Source organism: Podarcis filfolensis (genome assembly GCF_964270895.1).
Source record: "Podarcis filfolensis genome assembly, chromosome: 3".
NCBI classification, from domain to species: domain Eukaryota; kingdom Metazoa; phylum Chordata; class Lepidosauria; order Squamata; family Lacertidae; genus Podarcis; species Podarcis filfolensis.
The window spans coordinates 16,128,505-16,143,138 of NC_139606.1; the positions used below are offsets into that span (position 1 = coordinate 16,128,505).

Consider the following 14,634-nt stretch of genomic DNA (forward strand, 5'->3'; position numbering starts at 1 on the left):
AGAGAGAGAGAGAGAGAGAGAGAGAGAGAGCGCACTGCTGTGAGGTATGGGATAGTAGCATAGTGTTGGAGGACAAAACTCCCAAATGAGCCTGCTTCCCCTACAAGCATTGAAGTAACGTTCAGCAATCAGTCTGGTTGGCTTTTGTATTAAGAATCTGGCGGGCACCATCTGGTACTGCAGCAAAATGTCTTGGGCCAACCCTGGCCATGTCCCAAGTATCTGCCATCGTTTTATCTGCAGGAATGTAAAGAAGATTATGGTAACTCTCCGTTATAAGTGAATAAATGAATATTGGACTTGTTTATCCACCAAACATCTGGTTCAAAGCATTTGACTTCGTTGGATGTACCATTTATATGTAATGGAAAATAGTACATGATGGCATATATCTTGCTATTATGAATATCTTTGCTAAGAATCAAGATGTGAATGAAGAACAGCTTAGTTTGAATCTCATCTCATGAGCCTTGCACTCACTAGGTAGCCTTAAGCAAGCCACTGTTTCCTTGGCCTCACGCTCCCCCTCCAACTATAATCTGCAGCTGATAATACTGACCCTATCTTGCAGAGTTGTTAAAATGATTGCAACAAGGTATTCCGTGCGAAGGACTTTGAGCATGCAAGAGCACTATATAAACTCAACATTTCTGATAGTGTTTGGAAATATAATAAAATGCAGATTATTATGTACCCAAGCAATGTCCCTGCTGAGGAAATGTCAGTAATCTTGCTTTTGTGGAACAAGCCATAGAAATATTTACATGCAAAGTCATAATATGGGAATGAATAGAGCCCTGCAATAGTTGTGAACAATGGGACACATCCTGAAGAAAAGAGAGAGTTCACATAGAATTGCTGACAATGTCACCTAGTCTCATCAGAGAGTCAGCATGAGGTATTGTCTGTGTACAGCATAATTTAGGAGGGTTATGCATCAGGTACATGGTTAATCAGTGTTCACTGCTTAGTCAGTGTCTATGATTGATGATTTCCTTTTAATTCTCAAGCCCAGCTTTCTGCTCAACACATTTTATTCATAATGAATGTACAGATGGGCATTCCAATATTCCATGTTTGGAAAGTGATGTATATATAGTAAATGCTTTTAGGGTATTTGCAAAGGTGTGTGAAGATTGGTAAGGAACATTACTTTTATAGAGTATTAAAAAACAACAACACATGTGCACGCACAGGGTGTTTTTCAGCCCTGTGTAATTGCCACAATGAAAGAGAATTTGGTTCACCCATATTTGCACATCATGTCATGTGACTTGGCAAATGCACTCCCCCTCCCAGCCAGACCTTGATTCAGACAGGTGCTTCCATGTGCCTCTCCCTCTTCCCAAGTTGTCTCATGTGCAGTGAGCCAGGTACATTAGCAGCTGCCCTGAATCTAATGTCTGGCTTGACATCTTCTCTGCTCTTCTGGCCCTGGGGGAGGTGGGACTTGGGATTTGAGAGATAGCCAGAAAGCTGTTGTGGAGACCTCTGGTCATGGGACAGGGATGTCTGGATCCCATGGTTCTTCAAGGCCACTGGCAGTGTGTAGATCTGATGGGTACTTCTGTGCCCCCCCTGCTCTCCTCCAAGGAGACCTCATTCAAGTTATTGGCAGGACTGACTGACTCTATTTTTTCCTGTGTATGTGCGTGTGGAGAAAGAGAGAGAGAGAGAGAGAGAGAGAGAGAGAGAGAGAGAGATGGTGAAAACAAAAAAATATAAAAAGGTGGAGGTGCTAAGGAATGCAGTTAAATGCACGGTATATGAAAATGACCTTGATCAAACTATATTTATGAAATATGGTTAAAGTTCATGTAAACTATTTTGACTTCTATCATTATGGAGCACTCAGAAGAGCTCCTTGCTATCATCGGTGCTACCTTGTTCTCGATTTGTTTGTGTGTGTATGTATGAGAGCAGCAGATCAAACAAAATAGCATTGACAGGTAAAGACATCTCCTGAAACATGTGAGAGGCAATGTAGCTGCCTGTATTGTAAATTGCTGGTACCCTTCTCACCAGCTGTCACCTTCTGTGATGTTTTATTGATGAAAAGAAAAGTGTCCCTGGTTAAAGAATGCCTTCCTTCTCTCAACTAATTCCAGATTTAAGGGTTGAAAGTGTGTGTGTGTGTGTGTGTGTGTGTGTGTGTGTGTGTGAGAGAGAGAGAGAGAGAGAGAGAGAGAGAGAGAGAGAGAGAGAGAGATGTTTTATCTGTGTGTGTATTTTGCAGTTAACCAATATAAACAAAATATTTGTTTTTCAGTATGTGGCACTCAGATCAATACAAAAATGTGAACTGAGTGTTAAAGTATATTTTATTATAGCAACAGATGCTCAGCTGCATGACATAACAGGGTTTTTTGTTCCTCATCAAACCCATTACTGCCTGCTGAATAGATGATCCAGAAAAAAATTAGCATTTTTAAAGTGGATAAATGTCTGTTTTTCAGAGAATGTCATCAATGACGCTCATTTAAATTGTTTACAATGTTACAAACATGTTATCTCTAGAGATGCTGTAGAAATAGAGTGCTTCACACTAAACAAACCACACAATATTGGCAACTTGCATTTTATTGTGAGAAATTTTTATGTACATTTTAGAATAATGATTTTTATTCTTCACATATCTAAGTATGTAATGCAAAAAATGTGATTGTGAATATGGAATTTGGAAACCTTTGAACCAAATCATTTAACTGATGGAGTTTTCCATAGTGAGAGACTTCTAAATTCGTTATCTGTTTGATGTTCATTCCCACCTTTCCAGACAGTGTCATGCCATCAAGCAGCAATCCATTGTTTGAAGCAATTCAGAATTAAAATATTCAGCTCACATATATTAGCTAATAGCGAAGTGAAGAATTGGCATGAGGCGCATGTGTATATGAAGAATTGTAGCTTGAATTCTGCTTAAGGCAATGGCTTTTGTGAGGCTGACAGGAGTCTATTTCAGTCTTTTTAGGCTCTCAGCAGCTGAAATCCTGGTGCTTGCTACTAACCCCGATCTCCTTCCCTTGTGCTCTTATTACCTAGGCATATGCAGAACATCCCTTTATTTCTGTGGATTTTCCTACTTTTTCTGCCCATGATCTCAAAATAACTGTAAACTGAAATCCTTGCTTTTAGGAACTGCAGTTGTAAATCAGATAGGCCCCCAAATGCAGATGCTGCTCACTACTTTCAGTGGGTTGCTAATCTGGGTGTGCATCCAAATATATACCCCACATTGAACCCTGATTTTCATTGGGATTAGGTATACAGGTGCACACCCCCATTTGTAATGCCTCCTATACCCAGCTAGCTTGCACAAGAGTTTGCACCTCCAGCCACCAATAATTCCCCCTCCCTCGGGAGAATGAAATTCATAGAATCAGAGTTGGAAGAGACCATGAGAGTCATCTAGTCCAACCCCCTGCAATGGAGAAATATTTTCCCCAATGTGGGTCTTGAACCCATAATCCCGAAATTGAGTCTCATGCTCTACTGACTTTGCTATCCCAAATAATATAATTGATTTTCTCATTCGGGCAGGTCTTGGGATTGGACTGTGCCGTCAGTCTCTTTACTGAATCTTTCTCCTATAGGCATTTTCACAGCTACATCATGTTAATTAATGGTTTGTACATAGATTTAAATGCCTCCCCTTAATGCAAACCAGCAGGCTAGTTTCCACCTGTTATATTTATTTTTAGTGTGTATTTTTTATTTAAAACGTTTATATACCTCATTTTACACTGTTAAGGTTTCAGAGTGGTGTTTTTTTTTTTGTTGGCATCCGTCTGTCTCGAGAGACAATTGAGTATGCCTCTGCAGGTGAAATCAAACAGCTGTGTTAGCAACACCGAAGTGGCCTCCCCAGGGTGCAAGCCTCAGCAGTGTGTATGGAGGTCCTGGGCTGCCCCGATGACAAGACACTTTGCTGAGGTGGTCCAAAGGAAAGTGGACCAATACGGTTGGTACCAACTCGGCTGCAGGAGTTGCTGGAAGGAGGTGTACAAGGCACCATCCAGCCATTCACTCTGGATTTGTGTAGGGTTTACTCCTTAGCCTATACTTCTCCTGAAGATATCCTTCAAGGCAATGGAGGTTTAGGACCAGAGTTTTCCTTTTGCTAGATAGGCTACATCTCAGGTTCACGAGCCCCATCTGCTCCTCATTGTGGTGGGAAGGTAAATGGCATTTCCGTGCGCTCTAGTTTCCGCCACAGTGTCCCGTTGCGCTTGAAGTGGTTTAGTCATGCTGGCTACATGACCTGGAAAGCTGCCTGTGGACAAATGCTGGCTCCCTCGGCCTGAAAGTGAGATGAGCACCACAACCCTATAGTCGCTTTTGACTGGACTTAACTGCCCAGGGGTCCTTTACCTCTTTACCTTTTACATCTGTGCATGTGGATATTACTTAATCATGATTCAGATGCTTTCCTCAAAAAAGATGATTGTGGGAGGGTGGGAACAAGAGTTAGCTGAAACACATTCTTACTTTTCCATGGTGATCCTCTCTGATGCAAGAGCAGGCATACCTTTCTGTGTTCAATTCGTGCCTTTAAGCATTTAAAAGCCTCTTTTCTCCTACAGCTAACTGTTGCTTTTGCATGAAGGAAGAGTGCTTTTATTCCGTGTTACTTCTTGTGTTATGCATTGGAGGTTATCAGTATGTTAGCAGGAAGCAGTTACTATTTTGGGTTCATTAAATCTTCAATTAAAAAATTTAGTCCTTGATATATGTAAAATGCTTAGTGAACATGTAACAGAGATATATGTACATGTTCACACGTACAAAATTCATATGTACAAAATCATAGGTACAAAATTTTGAGTGCAAGATAATGTGCAAGGACACCCTGTGTGCTTCTCTGTTGTCACATTTTAAAATTGACAGTTTGGTCTCAGTGTGAGAGGTTTTGTGAGCTGATTTCAAGGACTAGAGTTTGAGATGAAATAAGCAAAAACTCCCATACACTTGAGGGAGATATACTGCATTGGCAGAATGATGGATTTAGATGACATTGGGGGGGGGGGATTTAGTACTCTTCTCCTTTGGTTTCTAGTTTTCTTCTGTTGTAATGTTTAAACAAATGTTGATTGATTATACAGAGGTGAAAGTGATATCCTAGCAAATACATCTGCTGTGATAGTAATGTGGATTTTGGTTTGTTTGTGTGCTCATGGATATGATTTTACATGCGTTACTTAAAGTAGAAATCTTTAGTGGGCTTATAAGCAGTAAACATTATATTTGCTTGATTGTTTATTTATGTAACGATAATTTTTACCCTTTCTGACGCATGCCCAATCGCTCTAGGCAAGTTACAACAAATAGATTACAATCTCACAATAAATAGTTGGAGGGGGCAGCATGGATAAATCAGTCTCTTCAGCTGTCATGGATAGAGTATTTCTTCTGGTGATTAACTGTGATGCTCTGAACACCTGGGACTCCTACTGAGAAATAGGTGATATGGAAAATTTACCTCGAGTTTAATTTAGAGGTGGATAAGTAGCCTTGTGCTCACCCACAAAATCAACTGTACCTCCTGAGCATTAAAGTCAAATGCTCAGAATTCTTCCAGGAGGTTCACTCAAGGTTTAACTTTACAGTTGAAGGTTACAATGCCAGACTTAGCACAGGCACTAGGGGATTCTAGCAACAGTGGGAAAGATCTGGATAGCTCTTTACTTATGCAAGAAATGGCATTCTATGCATTGTTCCCCACACAGTTCATGGGCCTTGTCTTGACAACTAAATCTGTGACTGTACTGTTATTTCATTTTCGTCTACATAGAAATATAAGTTGCATATTGTTTTGTATGTAATGTTTAATTTAAACTTTGCCTAAAGTCCTTGTGTTAACAGAAAAGGTGGACTGCCTTTGTTTTTGTTTTTGTATTGTTAGAGAATATTTTTTTAAAAACAACAACCAAGCAAAGCTTGCTCTGATGTAATTCTTGGTTCTCTTGTTCTTCCACAGCTAATTCAAGTCTTCTCGGAGGTGGCGGTGGTAAGTTTGGCCTCTTTTCTCCTAAGCGTTGCAAGAAACAAAAAGTATTTTTTAAAAAATAAAACTCAATCAACAGAACATTCAGACTGAATAAACAGGCAATAATTTGATCACATGCTATAAATTTAAACATCTTCAATTTTTACAATACAGATAATCACTATACATCCTGTCTAGCAGAGGCTAGGAGTTGTTTTTGAGTATGGTAATTATGTAAAATAACTCATAGGTTGGTATCACTATAATCTGACTTATCTCCAACATAAATGCAAAATGCCTACTTTGTTGAAGGTTCATTTCATATTGGAAGAATTCAGTTTGGGGAAGAAGAAGTTGAAGGGGCAGTAGGAAGGAGTGTTGGGCTTGTGAATAATTTGCCACCAGTGGTTGTTTCTGTTTCAGATGTATTGTAAGTTATTTCAAGAAGAATTTCAACTGATACTTAAGGGTTTTTTGTGCTTTACTTGCTCTGAACTGGTGAGAGGCAAAATAACTTGACACGTGATGCCATTTCTATCACCGCTTAGAGAAATTCTAACATATACCTCTCCACTTCCTTTCCCTTATCTTGCTTTTGGTATTAAAAGCTTTGCAAAGTGTATATAACAGTTTTTTTGAGGTGGGGGGAAATTATGCTCCTATGGGTGTGAAACGTGGGGGGGGGGTGGGATATGGAGGAAACAAAGTCTCTGATAGATATGTTATAAATACGAAAGCAGTAGTCACATTTTCTAAGCTTCTGTCTTGGCTATAGTTATAAGGGCTGATGATCTTCTGCAAATGGAAAGGGGGAAACCATTTTAAAAGCTTAAGGCCACTTGATGCTTTTAGTGTTCGAATCATTCTAAGCATTGTACTTGTATGATTGACAGCATTGAAGATTGACCATTTTGAGATCAATATGTGCTGGGTTGGTCTTCAAATGCATTTGTTGCATCATTGAGATGGAAATAATATTTTAGGTACAAACCTAACCTTATTTGTGGATGTGGTGACTATTACTTTTATTATGGGACCGCGGAGAGCGCGCCAAATGCAATGCTTTCGGCCCCTGCAGCCCTGAAGCTGCCTCTGGAAGCAGCTTTTGATATGCTCTGAGTTTTGACAGTTCAGGATGTAGCAGAAAGATGTGATGTTGGGGAAGTCTCTGTCTTAAATGTGCCATATATCTCACAGCATTATCAAATGCTATGTTATGTCAGATATTTGCCAGCCTGTATCTGCCATGTGGTCCTTTTGGTTCTAATTGTGTTGCAATTTGAAAGTACGTGAGAACTAATGAGGGGCAAAAGAAGAATTTGACTCAAAAGACCAGAAAGCTCAGATTAATTCTGGTAGGCTACACAGTATTTATTTATATCTAATATTTTTAAACATTTATTCCTACCTCTGGGGCAATTGTGTGATGCTCCTCATTCTTACAATAAGTGAGATGAGTTGAATTTTATTCCTCAGAGAGCTTGGATTGGATTTGCATAGGTACTTGGTACTTTCATCTTGCTAAAGAGCACTTCAGTCATTACCCACAAATGCTGATCATTTTTACTTCAGATTGACAGTAAGGCTTTTTGTCACATTTTCCTGGTTTAACAGCAGTTGTTTTTTCCAGTGGTATTGTAACCATTTCCTGCCAGTTAAAAGCAGAGGCAGAATACCTTTCTCCTAGCTAAGCTTACCCCCCTCCCCAAACCTTTTCATATCCAAAGAATTAAACAATATGGACACAACAATATACCAAAGCTAATCAGTTTGAAGTCCTATTGATTTCAATACCAGAGATTTAAGAACATGCTTAATCCTCTGATTGAGATCAATGGGACATAAGTTTTGACTAGGTCATGACCCATATGTCTACATTTTAACCTTGACTCCTATCATTATTTGGATACTTAATAAGCTTGTTAAGACAATGAGACCAGGGCATGAGCGTAACAGTACTCTCTCTAATAGTGATTCCCATATTTCCTCTGACAGTCGAGGTAAAATATAGCCATAATAGGTGGGAGCCACTGATAATCTTATCCTCAATGAATTTGTCTAATCCTTTTTATAGCCATCTGTGGCGTTTGCCCGTTCGTTTGAAAATGTCTGTACAGGAGGAGAGAAAGGGTTAACAGTTAGACCAATTGAAAAGCCAGAGGTGGAGCCTACCTGTTTATAAAAGGGCTTAGCCCGAGGTTTGAATGTAGTTGTTGGTTGGTTTTAGTGGGTTGGTTGGTTGGGAAAGGCAGTTGGGAAAGCAGTTGGCAGACTGTTGGAAATAGAGAGACCGTTGGTGCAGTAGGTTCTTGTGTGGGGGGAGGTAGAAGAGTTAGAGACAGGACAAAATAAGACGAAGAAGGTAAAGAGTAACAACGTTTTGAATGCAGTTAAAGTTTATTTGTGTCTGCAATAAACTACACTCTTCTTTGTTAACTTAAGAACCTGACTGAGACTAAGTGATTTACTGGGGAGGACCTGGTTGGTGGCAGCGGATTAGTGGTGTACGGGTCACTAGTCCATGAGACAACCGGGGGCTCCGTACGAATGCCACACCATCCAAGTTGGTGGTCACCACTACCTCTTGTGAGAGGTGTCCCAGTCCAGTTCTATATTTTAGCAATCTCCAGAATAGAGTCATAATACCAGCTGTGTTCTGAAAGCCATTCTTTTGGTAATTTATAATTTGAATGCTTTATTAAGAAGAATTTTGGGAAACAATTTTTTAAAAGAATTGATCAGTATTCTTTGTATTTCACTTTTCAGGTCTTAATTAATTTCATTATATCCATCAATTAAGTGTCTCAATGTTTCTTTCTTATTTTCTTTTTGCTGGTAGGTACGAGTGTATTGCCTAGACACAGACTGTTGCTAAAAATGAATTGACTGCATAAAATATTTGACCTGGGGGCATTTTGTCTCCTCCTGTGACTTGACATGGCTGCTAAAGTTTGTCAGTGTGGCATAGAAGAAATCAGACATCTGCCAGGGGTCCTTTGATAAGCTTTATTACCTGCCCGAGGACAAAGCAGATAACTGAAATTTCCCCTAAGGGTAAACCTTATGAACCGTGCAGCAAATTACACTTACATTTTTTGTCAGAAATCCCAGGAATACATATCTGACAGAGTGGAATTGTAGACTATTCTTTCCCTAGGTTTTGAGGAGGTCCCTTAGGCCTTTTCATATAGTCTCATAAGAATGCAATACACTGAAAATATCTGGAAATCTACCGTAATTGAGACAGTATGTCCATTAGCTCATTTGTGAGATTGCACTGCACTCACAATCAGGCATTTCACTTGAGCAGTTGTTTGTGCAACTGAGCCTGTGCCTTGCAGATAGACTACCTAAATTGGCTCTAAGAGAAGCTTTTTCCTTGCAGTTTACATAGACAGTTCTACCCCAAATTTTGGGGAAGTGAGAACCTATTTAATAATAAACTGAGATTAGATTCATTCATTTATTTTATAGATCACCCTCATGGAATAAGTTGTTTAGGGCAGTCATACAACATTCTTCCCTAAATCTTTGTAAGACAGATATGTTCCTTCTGGGGATGAATCAAACCTTGCAAATCTGGCATTGCAGTGAGAGGTGTTGTTATTTGACCCATTTTCAGTTTGTCTTGCCATCGTAAAGAGTCCTTGTAGGAGAAAACGAGAGTTATTTCACAAATGAATATCATTTCTTTGTTGGTAACTTAGTGTTCACTGGTGTTCACCATTACATGATTAATGCACATAAGTCTATGTCACATGTGAGCCACCCAAAGCCAATAACTAAAATCATTGGTAAAAATGAGAGAAAGAAATAAGTGTTTAGCTTTAGCTGACTAGCAGCCTTCATATTTCCTTTATAATATCCATTAATATGGGACAGAAGGCATGGATATATTGAAATCTTATAAGATTGATGGTATTTCTAAAACTGCCAATGTTATAAGGAACTTTAAATATAATATGTTTAGCATGTAGCAGTTCCTGCAAACCCCTTTCTGAGAATAACAGCATCACGAGGTACCTGGATGAAACAGGTGGTATCTGATAGCGAATTGTACATTTGGACTGCCATCCATCTGGATTTTCCCGACTGATGTCAGGGGGTTTCCTTTAAAAAAAAAAAAAAAGCTCAACAATTTGGGGGGCGGCGGTCCTGGTTTTTACTTTTTGAAATATGGCAACCCTATTCTAGATACTCCAGACTGACTTGAAATTGTTTAGATTTATACCAGGCATCCCCAGCCCTCCAGATGTTTTGGGACTACAATTCCCATCATCCCCGACCACTGGTCCTGTTAGCTAGGGATGATCGGAGTTGTAGTTCCAAAACATCTGGAGGTCCGAGTTTGGGGGTGCCTGATTTATACCTTTTCTGATCCCTCCAGCATATGGCTGAAACTGGTCTCACTTATGCAGATCACCTTCCTGCTTCTTAAAATATCCAACCTGACTCTTTCAGATAAAGCCAATCCCAAATCAGACCATTTAATCTGACCCAAACCATAACAATCTCTTTTGCATTAAATTGGAACTATGAACATCAGTTCAGAAGTTATATATCACCTTAGCAATGTCAAAGTAAACAATTATTTTTTACTTTAGGAATTTTAATTTATTTTTATCAGTTATGAAAACATTTTTTAAAATAACATAAAACCCATAGAAAATCCAAACAGAAACCCTCTATTCCTCTCTCCTGCTTCAACCCCCAAGCTCCCATCAAAGTCAGTCAGACCTACATTCTGTTCCCCAATAGATACTTTTTTATCCATGTACCTTTGAACATTATTGAAAATGGATGGATTTTGGGGGACAGTCACCCCATAAATACTCCAGCAGTTGTAAAACTGGCACTTTTGAAAACACCACAACTTTTGTAAGATATATAACTATCCAACCTTTTTGTACCTTACAATGTAGGTTTTTTTGACATGGGCTCTTGGACTATGAGAGTTTTGTCTTCTTGCTGATTACATGGTAGGGCTCTTGCACACGTTGCTTCCTATAATGAAATCACTAACAAAGAGAGCTATGAAATTTCCCTTTGATGTGTTGTAGGCAGGAAACAATGCATTTCTTTCAGATAACTCATGAATTTGTCTTCTGTTGGCATCTCTGGCTATTTTGCAGCTGTACCTAATGGAGTCTCCTGCATGCTTGCTTTCATCCCATCAGTTTCTGGAAGTGAAATCTCTTTGCTGATTGTTCTGGTACACGTTTCAAGGTGTGCTTTTCATTCTTCAGTCACCTAGGTCATGAGTGTTGCTGCAACGTCAAACAATGAGTGTTGCTGTGACTTTAAACAAATTACTCCCCATCTGTATTAGGAAAGATGGGAACACTGTATGCTATTGCAGTGTAAAAGTTTGGAAACAGTAATGTTAAAAAAAGAAAACTAACAGATTGCATTTATGTGTGACATGTTTGTTGATAGCCATATTTCAGGGGTGCATCATTCGTCAAGAAGAATTTGGTAGATTTGCTTTGGGGCATTAAGTAATAAAATTATACTTAATATACTTCTGTATTAGTAACTGGTTAATGAAAAAAATACTTTTAAATTGTGCTACGGTACTAGAAGATGCAAGTAACTACTTTTCAGATTAATACTGCATTTTGTCCTGATTGTGCTTTTTTTGTAGCAAGCTGTGTAGTTCAGCTACCGTTGCTTTGCTTGTAGTGAAGGAGAGCATAATACTGAAGTGAAACAAAAATAAGATTGCATTGTAATAGATTAATGATATGGTGATGATCATGTACATAGTTAGTATCATAGCTTCTCATACATCTAAAGACTGAGAAAATGTACCCTAATAAAATGAAAGTATTCTGGATTATTTTTATATAAATGAAATCCTTTCTCACAATAGCTGACAGATAACTTTTGGATACACAAATTGGAAGAGGTTTGCTAATAAAACTTTTATTGTGACAGTCCTGATACATTATTATTAGAAAACTGCAAACATAGTATAATTGTTCAAATTACATATCAGCAAATTACATATAGGCAATGAGCAATTAATTAGAGTGCAAATTTCATATTAATGTCAGCTACTTTTGCCCTTGAGAGCTGATCTTTAAGAACTGAATTCATAATTTCAATACAAAAAGTACCATTGAATAAAAGGTATTTAATTTAGCTGTTCAGAGGTAACATGTTTATTTTGTTTACATATTATATATTTTCTGTTGTCTGTATACCTCACCACACATGTTTATTGCATGTAACTTGATAGATGATAATATAGCCAATCACTTTTGAGTACACCTCTCTAGTTATATACTATAGAAATTATCTCTGAAACAGTGACATTGCAGATGCTCATATGAAGAGTGTGACATATACTTTTTCAGACTCGCTAACTGTTGTGCAGACACTGAAAAAGATTAGCAAGGATATCAAGTCAGCATACATCAAAATCACATCTATTTATTCATGTGTAGACTCATATTCTTGTTTAAACAGATAACAAAGTTCTTAGGTTTTTTTGGCTGCACCTGCATTTCATCCGTATCATAATTTCATTGGGATACCTTTCACCACTTTAAGTGGCGGCAATTCAGAGAAATTACTGTTCCCTAACTATGTACTTGTTCTGTTGCTTTCAATAGACCTTAGGGTGTGTGTCTTTATTTTTGTTAAATTTCATATTTACTTTTATACTTTCCTGATTTATAGTTAATATAGGAATGAAAGAGATGCTAAATAAAATAAAATGAAATAAAAAGGTTATTGCCTTGCAAAAAAATGTTGCAACTTCTAGTCTTTCCTCACAGCTTGAATCTAAAAGAGAATTTCCTAGTATTTTCCTTTTTATTGACTATTGCGTCTATTGGCCGCTAACTTCAGATCAAGTTAAATAGCTCCCATTCCTGTACAGATCCCTGCTGTTCACTTCCTTCCATTATGAAAGGGATCCATTAAACTTAAGTCCTATCCATAATTTGTTGTTTTATTCTTTACTTTGGGAGAAGAATGAGGATGGGACGCAATTGCCCTAGATCTTCCACATTTATCTATTCGGTGTTGTTCCGTAGTGTTTAAAGCATAGTTAGAAATACTTCACAGTAGTCTAAATAAACATCATGAGGTCTTATTTTTAAGATGATTGAAATCACCGAAGGAGATTAGCTTTACAGCAGTTAAAAATTCAGCTGTTCAGTTGAGCAGACTGCTCAGGAAAGAGGATGCTGCTATTTTGGTATTAACTGTAATAGGATTAGTAAGCACTATCTAACAATTGGTAATAATAAAAATGCAGAAATGCACAGATTCCTTCCCTGATTCGAAAGACAAAGTGGAAAATACAGATAAATACAGCAGGAGAAACAGCAACATGCTGGCAAGTAAAGATTATGGCTATGAAAAGACCCCACAGCAGTTTACTGCCTATCAGGAGAACAACACTTTCTTGATCCAGTATGTATAATAACATGCCAGAGGTCACAGTGATTCCCATGGACACAGTAGCACCCTTCAGGTCTTCCCCGGTGCCCACAAAGCTCCACCTTTTCACACTTCCTTTTGGAGGCTCAGAATAATTCTACTGGATCCAACTTTTATGCAGAACCCTCATAAAAGGTGTGTGTGTGTGTGTGCGTGCGCGTGCCCATGTGCACTTGCTTGGAAGAAATGAAGAGATGTGACCAGAGGGTTTGGTGCCCATGGCACTTACTTAAGAGTCCAAATGTGTCCTAAAAAGGTGGACAAATTGTTCTTTGTTTGTCAGGCTAATGAACAACTTAAATATATGCTAATCTGCCATTTGTCTTATCCTCCAGTCTGCTGTACTTATGGAGGGTTCTTATACGGTTTAGAACCGTAAATTGTGGTAGGGAACCTCAGTGACTATAGGCGGCCTGCTATATGCTTTCCACAAGTTGTATGTGTGTCTTTGTGAGATAGTGAGTGAGTGGGGTGTATGTGTATGGCCATCTCCACCAGTGGTATGTGACCAGTTGAAGGGCTGGGCAAGGGTAAATGTAGGCATTCGGCTGAAAAGGATTAGCCACTCCTGCTTTAATAAAAATGGAAAGCACAGGTGCAGATGCCCTCTTACAGCCAATTCACACTTTTTGCAACTAAACGAACATGGACAGGATGAGCTAATATCAATGGATAACCATTCTCCCCTCTTGGTCTTTGTCCTGCAATAAAACTTGCACACCTTTAAAAGATGTGCATGGGATGTGGAATGGAAACAGTAAGTGTGAATGAGGAGTAACCCTGTGGTTCAACCGTCACTGTCCATTTCACTTGGCTCTGGAAGGCAAGAGAAGGAGCTTCTGCCACATATTAGATCTCTTCTTCCTACTTCCTACTGCATACCTACATCTCTCCTCACCTCTTAAAAATTATTTGCAAGTATCCTTTTTCTCTTACTCTTCATCAATTGCTTCTGTGACTCGGGTAGGGTTAGATGTAGATTGGAAGGGCTGTCTGTTAACCTGGAAAGCCAATCAGGTAAGACAAAATTTTCAGAGTTTCTGGACCCTACCCTTATCCAACCAAAAGGGTCTGTTGGATGTACATGTGATTAATGTTGAAAATTAAATCTTAGCAACTGGCACCATTGACTCAGGCTCACAACTTAATACAGTGAACACATACAGTTTCTCTTACTCAAAAGTGTCATGAACATG

The 14,634-nt window shown here is 38.7% G+C and overlaps 1 protein-coding gene and 1 long non-coding RNA gene across 7 annotated transcripts in view; one reads left to right on the forward strand and one right to left on the reverse strand.

Moving 5' to 3' along the window:
- MACROD2 (mono-ADP ribosylhydrolase 2) overlaps positions 1–14,634 on the forward strand; it is a 966,393-nt gene that overhangs the window by 129,159 nt on the left and 822,600 nt on the right. For all 6 annotated transcript variants that reach the window (XM_083607322.1, XM_083607325.1, XM_083607327.1 and 3 more), the window contains exon 4: positions 5,978–6,007. In XM_083607322.1, coding sequence (XP_083463448.1) covers positions 5,978–6,007 — 30 coding nt within the window. The remainder of the gene's footprint in view (positions 1–5,977; positions 6,008–14,634) is intronic.
- On the reverse strand, positions 5,808–9,050 carry LOC310759818. Its single transcript, XR_014546524.1, has 2 exons — positions 8,159–9,050; positions 5,808–6,028 (listed from the first exon to the last, which is right to left on the reverse strand). It is a non-coding gene; the product is annotated as an uncharacterized lncRNA (long non-coding RNA).